The sequence below is a fragment of the Lygodium microphyllum genome, chromosome 1 (assembly GCF_053477565.2).
Source record: "Lygodium microphyllum isolate KBCC chromosome 1, Lygodium_microphyllum_v1.1.10, whole genome shotgun sequence".
NCBI lineage: Eukaryota > Viridiplantae > Streptophyta > Polypodiopsida > Schizaeales > Lygodiaceae > Lygodium > Lygodium microphyllum.
The window spans coordinates 21,213,051-21,220,521 of NC_141135.1; the positions used below are offsets into that span (position 1 = coordinate 21,213,051).

The 7,471-nt window shown below is 41.2% G+C and overlaps 2 protein-coding genes across 2 annotated transcripts; both read left to right on the top strand.

The window, feature by feature from the left end:
• Positions 1–489: 489 nt before the first annotated feature.
• LOC148040904 (uncharacterized) lies at positions 490–1,128 on the top strand. The gene is made up of 2 exons (XM_087687260.1): positions 490–675; positions 763–1,128. The coding sequence occupies exons 1-2, from the start codon at positions 490–492 to the stop codon at positions 1,126–1,128; spliced, it is 552 nt and encodes a 183-aa protein (XP_087543386.1).
• Positions 1,129–2,300: 1,172 nt separating this feature from the next.
• Positions 2,301–3,004, top strand: LOC148040905 (uncharacterized). The gene is made up of 2 exons (XM_087683145.1): positions 2,301–2,510; positions 2,618–3,004. Exons 1-2 carry the CDS (start codon positions 2,382–2,384, stop codon positions 3,002–3,004), a joined length of 516 nt encoding a protein of 171 aa, XP_087539271.1. The 5' UTR covers positions 2,301–2,381.
• Positions 3,005–7,471: the final 4,467 nt, after the last annotated feature.

Here is a 7,471-nt window from a genome sequence, read left to right on the forward strand (position 1 = left end):
GTGGAAAGAAAGAAAGCGACAGATTTGCCAAAACAAACAAACGACAACCAACCTCTTTGAAAAGTCTTTGAAAAGTGAGTTCGTTGATTCTTGCTTCTCTCTCCCTTTCTATGTTGTCTGCACCCTTTGCTTCTTTTGGGTAGTCCAAGAGGGAGAAGGCTGGTTGGAAGAGGCAGGTTCGGTTTTAAAAGAAGGGCTTTTGAAAGAAAGAAAGCGGGCGCAGAAAGAAGAAGTGTTTTGAAAGAGGGCGCGCTTTTAAAAGAAAGAAAGCGACGCGCGCGGCAGGTAAACGCGAAAAGCACGCGTGTAAAAGCGCGTGTAAAAGCGCAGCAGAACACATTGTAGACGCGCCTGTACACGCGACACAGAGACTGTTTATACTTTTTTTAAAAACTGATTATTCTTGTGTATCCATTGTTTTGTGCATAGGATGTGTATGATTTCACTAAAAACTGATCCTACTTCTGTATTGGTTATTTTGGACATAGCATGTCATCATCCTCTTCAAGCAGTTCTGGTGAGGATGAGACAATGCATCATCGTGATCGCGACGTGTGGCTGGCACAAAGGATCAAGTGTACGTGTAATCGATGTCAAGGGTGCATTGTACGAGCGCGTCGAATTACATTGAATCACATCTCGATGTATGGAGAATGGATTCAAATAGGTTTAGATGTGAGAAGATGTGAATTGAAAGTATTAAAATAACTCATGGTGTGCAAATTAATGGAGCGCGTTGTAATATATATACTGTGATTGAAGCAGGATGCAGTACCACACCCTAACATGGTGCCATACGCACGGCGAGAGCATGCAAAGCGTCGACGAGATGATGCTGGAGCTTCAGGATCTCTTGTCGGAGATGAGTGGGAAAGGGATGACAATAGCCCTGCACCCCACGAAGTTGTGGAAGAGGAAGTGTTTGATGACATGGTACGGAATCTTTTTAGGGATGATCGCAAAGGTGTGGACGACAATGATATGGAACAAGAGCATCTCTACAACGCTTCATCGACACCGGTTTTTGAAGGGTGCACATTCTCTATTTTACGTGCTTCACTTGAACTGCTCAATATACAAACAGTTTATGGATGGAGCAATGCAAGTCTTGACGCATTATTGAAGTAAGCATTGTAACTTGCAAATTTGAGTTAGTGGTTTTTGGTTTACAGTATAGGGTTTAGGGTTATGGGCTAATTGATGATATTGGATGCAGGCTATTATCAAACATGCTTCCAAAGGGGAATAGACTACCCACCTCAAGAGACAAAGCGAGGCGCTATGTGACATCTCTTGGAGGATTGGATTATGATCGCATACATGCATGCATCAATGATTGCATTCTCTTTCGTGGGACGCATAAGGAGGCTCGACAGTGTCCCACTTGTGGTGAAGCAAGGTATAGAACAGATGTGAAGAGTTTTGATGTACCTCGTAAAGCAGTGGAGGTGGTTTGTATGGTAGAGGAGACTTTTCCGCGAACCATTCTCACAAGTCAACTACATCTCATTGTGCATTTAGTGGATGAAATTGCTTTATGTGGCACTGTGCATGCCCGTTGGATGTTCTTCCTAGAGCGCTTCATGAAGACCTTAAAAGACTTTGTGAGGCAAAGTGCAAGGCCCGAAGGAAGCATGGCTGAGGGTTGGTTGATACAAGAGTCTCTTGTATATATATCAGAATTTCTTGATCAGGTGGATAGCTCTTTGCCGCGACTATGGAGCAATGAAGAGGACTTGAGGATGACGTCTATTGTGCCTCAAGGAAAAGGACAGAGCAAAGTAATTGAGAGAACATTGATTGATGATCTTAATTTCACTTGCATCCTTAATAGTGATGTGATGAGCAGATGGGTTACAAGATACGAGGATGCAAAGACAAAAAGGCAAGCAGACAGAGCTCTCTTTCGGAGGCAACATGGCTCTCGTAAGGCGTACCCTAAGCATCTAGCAACACTTCCGAATGATATTCATGTTGATTGGTTGCATGAGGAAATGGAGAGAGCAGAGAGAGATGAGGGGCTGCATATCACGGCGGAAGAATGGGAGTATGCACGAGGATGCATGTTAAAGGTACATAGAACAAATGTAAATTTGCATTCTTTGTAAGTGATTGGCTTTTCATATTTATTCACATTAATTGCTTACATAGATATTGCTTATATTTTGGTCCAGTGCACTATGTTCAATGCTATATGGTGTGAAGGCAAGCATTTTCGAACACAAAGAATAGATGAAAAGAGGAATACACAAGATTGCGGTGTCATTAGTAGCTTTGAGGGAGCCAATGGAAAAATTGATGATTATTGTGGCACAATCCAAGACATATACAGACTTGACTTTCGCCGCTTCTTTGTGTATGTTTTGGATGTCAAATGGCAAATGAACGTGGTGGAAAAAGGGCCTAACGCAACGATAAAACGCCATGCAATTGGCTATGTAACTATTGACTCTACAAAGTTTTGGCAAACAAAGAAAGATAGGCTCGTATTGCCACAACAATGTGAGCAGGTATGCATTTTTTTACAAATGTGTTTCATGTACATATATATCTAAGCTCGCGCACCCCTTGACTTTTGATATGCTAATTAATTAATGAATTATGTGTATTTGAGCAGGTTATCTATCTGCCAATGGTGCATGACAGTAAATGGTGGTATGTCATCCCTATTGCACCACGTTCCAAAGTAATGTATAATACATTCACTGATATGGAGCATATGGAGGATGTGGCAAGCCGCAAAGAAGATGATGTCGAACATGCCAATGTAGATGATCATGATAATGAGGATGAGCGTGCCATTTCTCACGATCATGAGGATGACCCTTCCATTGAGGATGATGGTGATGATGATGAGAATGATCAAGGCATCGGTACCATTATCAATGGGCAAAATAGCGATAGTAGAATAAATTTAATCGTAGCCTTACAAATTGATCAAATGGATATTGATGTTGATCGTTTGGCAAGGATGGATCTTATTGAAGATGAGATCGAATCCTAACCAATCCATCACTGTATTGTTCCAAATTCATGACATTTCTATTGTATACTTTGTCTTTCAATAACCATATGAAGATATATTTTTCAATATATTACGTTGTTGTAAGTGCATGTAGTGGGATTTTGTAATGGTTTGTAAACACTGCAATGCACAATGACATTTTTAAAACTTAATGGTTTTCTGTTTTGAAAAGAAATGGATTTCTGTAGTTAGGCTCTGTGTCGCGTGTAACAGAGCGTGTATTATGACAGTTTTTACGCGCAAATACACGCGCCCTCACATGCAATTATACACGCGCTGTTACATGCATGTATACACGCGCCAGATATTGCTGTAAGTATAAACGACCATACACGCGCCCGTAACTTTTCGCGTGTAATGGACGCGTGTATGGCGGCATTGTGTTGTAGTGTAGGAGGGGGGTAATGTTAACCCCAACACGAAGAGAGCGAAAGAAAGTGGAAAAGACGTAGGGCAAGGGCAGAAAAAAGGTAGTCCGACGGAAGGGAAAAAAAAAAGGAGAAAAGGCCAAAAGCACAAGGACAACCTTAAAAGGCCAAGGCAAACACGAAAAGGGAAAGGCGCATAAAAAGCGCACCCTAAAATCTTGTAAAAGAGTGCCGGGCTCTCACCCGTGCAATTTGTAAATATAGAAGGGTACTGAAAAGGAAACAAGGAAGATAAAAGGACAATGGAAAACAGGGCCTAGGCTATGACCCCGGCCATGTAAAAAAGGGAAAAAGGGGATGACCGCCCAAAAGGGAAGTAGGGTTTTGTATATAAAGTTGAAAAGTGAATGAAGAGCTCATTCTTTGGTGTGGCAAAACTAGTCTTCTTCTTCCTCTCTTCTTCTCTCCTTCTTGCTTGTGTATGCTCTTGAGAGAGAGAGTGTGAGAGTGTGAGGGAGTGAGTGTGTGTGAGAGTGAGGGATCAAGAGGGTGAAGCTCTTCACCATCTCCTCTCCCCTACTTCTCTTCTCTTCTCTTCTCTTCTCTTCTCTTGCGCACACGGCTATGGAGGATGGAGCTTGGAGATGGAGGAGGCTTGAGGATGCTTGAGCTAGCATCGAGAATCGTGGAGCTACCGGAGTGTGAGAGAGAGGAGGGTACTCGATCGAGCATCAAGGTAAGTTCACTGCATTTGTAGGATCGACGGCGCATCGGCTAGGTGAGAGATAGCTATGAGAGCTCGCTTGGAACGCTTGAAACAATAAGCGGTCCGTGGGTCTTGGCGGTTGAGCGAAAGCTCCCACAATATTCTAGCTGATGATACATTGTTTCATTTATATTCTTTCCAGCTGATGAGGGTCTATATTCTAGCTATTGACACATTATTTCGTTTATATTCTTTCCAGCTGATGAGCGTCTATATTCCAGCTGATGACAAATTGTTTTATTTATATTCTGTTCATGGGGCCCCATATGTGTTATGTTGTCTATAGAGCGGTGTCGCGAACCATCTCTATAGACCTTGTGTTGTTTTAATGTCATTGTTACGTTTTTCTTCGAGTTTTGATGTGACAGATATACTCCTTACATCCAAAGTTTAGTTGAAGGAATTTCTTGGAGATTTTATATTTTGCAGTGATGTTGCTTATCCTTATTTTACATGTATATTTAGGAGTGATAAAGCTCTTTTGATGCCTGTGAATAGGCTGTTCACTTATCCTTATTTTACATGTTGTATATTTAGGAGTGATAAAGCTCTTTTGATGCCTCTGAATAGGCTGTTGTAATTCAGGAGAGAGGATAAGAGAGACACGAGACACCGAAAGTGGAACCCCAGAAATGTGTCAACTGAGCACACATGATAGGTATATATAGAGGAGACCTGGGGCGCTATATATAGACAAACTATATATAGCTGGGCGCTATATATAGACAGACTATATATAGCTAACATCTCTCGCTATATATAGATAGACTATATATAGCTGAGCGCTATATATAGACAGACTATATATAGCTAACATCCCCCACTCAAATAAAGGTCCCTTACTATGGATGAAAAAACCCTTGGAGGCTCAAGGGAAAAACCCACAGCTCTATATAGGCCTACCGTTATATTAATATTCAAAATATAAAATTACAAAGTTGAACTTACAAGAGCCTATTCATAGGCATCAAACATCAGTGTCTCTCTTCTCCTCTCTCTTCCTCCGTTCCTCGTCTCCCTCGTGCACTATTTAACATATTTTGCCTGTACACTTGGGAGAGCAAGTAGTGTTTTTAGGTGAGATACTCCGCACCCATCATATAATGGTATGGACGCTTTCTCTCTCAGTGGATCAGATGACTTGGCATCCATAGGTATCAATGCATCCATCATCGCCTCCATCTGAGGCTCCAAGATTAGAGGAAGGTCTGAAAGACTAACTGTCTCCTTTGGTATCGAGGGTGTAGATGGGGTCATGCCTTCCAATCGGTGGATTGGCTTAGGCACTCCATTCATTGCATTTCCATGAACTCTTCTAACTGGCCGCAATAAGTGCATTCCTCCTTGGGGTGAGGCGTCACCTCCATGAATACATTGTTTTGCACAAATGTAAGGCATGATGGATACATACTTTTCACATTTGCTCAAAGTCTGAGATCACTTGATCAATTATCTCTGATTGGAAGGAGTGCATGTGTTCTATAGAGAAGTGATACTTTTTTCTTATTGCCAGCTTGCGTTGAGAGCAAGGATATGGGACATGCTAATTAAGATATGCCTTATGATCTTGGACATCATGACCGTCATCGTTTTCTATTTGGTCTAAGTTACAAGAAACAACAGGTTTTTGTTCCCCTCATTTATGATCTTCCTTCATTTTAATCTCTACTCCTGTTTCTCTCCCTTTTCCTTTATTTGTTTATCTCCCTCCATAACTCTTTATCCGTTCCTTTTCTCTCCACATCCCTCAGTCTTTATCTATACCCCTTTTTATTTCTCTCCCCGTCCCTCTCTCTCTCTCTCTCTCTTCCATTTTTTAAATTAGCTCCATTCCTCCTTATTTATTTCTCTTCCCATCTTTCACATTCTCTTTCTCATTTTCTTTTTTTGTTTGCCTCCCTTCATCCTTCTTTGTTTCTTTCTCCCCCTCTTTTTCTATCAATGTTTCTTTCTCTCCCCCATCCTCCCTCCCCACTCTCACTTCTTTTCTCTTTTCCTTTCCCTCCCTTCTTTTCTCTATGTCTTTCTTTCATTTCCTCTCCACTCACACTTGACGCATCTCGTTAAAATCAAAATCAAAGATAGAAAATAAAAACTCATAAAACAAGACATTGAAAGAATCTCTCTCCCCACCCCTCTTTGTGCCTCTCATAAAACAAGACATTGAAAGAATCTCTCTCCCCACCCCTCTTAGTGCCTCTTTTCCCCTTCTACCTTTATTTTTCTATCATTCCTTTCTCTCTAATTATCTCATTGTTTCTACTTTTCTCTCACTCTCTATTTGTTTTTTTCTCTCTCTCTTTTTCTCCCTCTTTTTGTCCCTCTTTCTCTCGTTCTCTCTCTAGCTCTCTCTTTTTTTTTCACTCTCATTCCTCTCTTTACTTCACCCTTTTATCCACCTCTCCCTTCACTCTCCGTTTCTTTTTCTCTCTCCCTCTCTTTCTTTCTCTCTTTCTCTTTCTTTGCTGCCTCTCTCTTTGTTTCTCTTTGCCCCACTCGTTGTTTCTCTCACTCATTCTCCTCTCTCCCTCCCTTTCTCTCTCTCTCTCTCTCTTTCTCTCTTTCTTTGTTATCTTTTATCTTTTCTCTCTCTCTCTCTCTCTTCCCTTCCTTCTTCTTCCTCTCTCCTTTCCTCTCTTTCTCTCTCATCGCATCTCATCCTCAAGAAAAACAAACAAAAGAAAAAAAGAAATTAACACAAGAACAAAGCAAGAAAAGGTAATGTACCTACCACAATGGCCCGAGGATGGATTCTTTGTCTCCTCTTCTCGCAACATCCCTTCTTTCTCCCTCGTGCACTTCTCCCTTCTCTTCGTGTATGGCAGCAAGAAGATCTTCTTCTCTCTCTTTCCCTCTTCCTCTCCCTCTCCCTCCTAAAGCCACGACCTCTCTCACTCTCTCTTGAAACTGTTTGTGGTAAAATACCACGCTCAAGTTTTCGACACTTTTTTTTCTCAGAACAACATCGGTATTTTCATCTCTAAGAGCATTGCAAATGTGATACTATTAGCAATGCCACTATTTTCCATCGCAAACGGCTGTCACTATTTTTTCATTCCCTTGTAGTAAATGCTATTGTACTTTGTACTTTTAGTCTTGTCTCTTCACTCAGGATTGCATTTATGCGTCCAAGAAAATCTATCTTGGAACCTAATTCACTTGAGTAAGAGTTAGTGTGTTTAGACTTAGTCATCATCATGCTTCTTGTCATTGACTTCCATCCTCCATAGCTAGACCTTGCTCAAGGATCCGTGTTTCTCAAAAAATTAGCTCAAAGAAATTAGACCCCACAACATTTTCAAACACTGAAGT

Bases quoted from the DNA above. Each gene is read 5' to 3' on its own strand.
- LOC148040904 (XM_087687260.1), top strand. From the start codon at position 490: ATGTCATCATCCTCTTCAAGCAGTTCTGGTGAGGATGAGACAATGCAT. The intron at 676-762 runs GTGAGAAGATGT...CTGTGATTGAAG, and splicing joins GGATTCAAATAGGTTTAGAT to CAGGATGCAGTACCACACCC.
- LOC148040905 (XM_087683145.1), top strand. From the start codon at position 2,382: ATGAACGTGGTGGAAAAAGGGCCTAACGCAACGATAAAACGCCATGCA. The intron at 2,511-2,617 runs GTATGCATTTTT...GTATTTGAGCAG, and splicing joins TGCCACAACAATGTGAGCAG to GTTATCTATCTGCCAATGGT.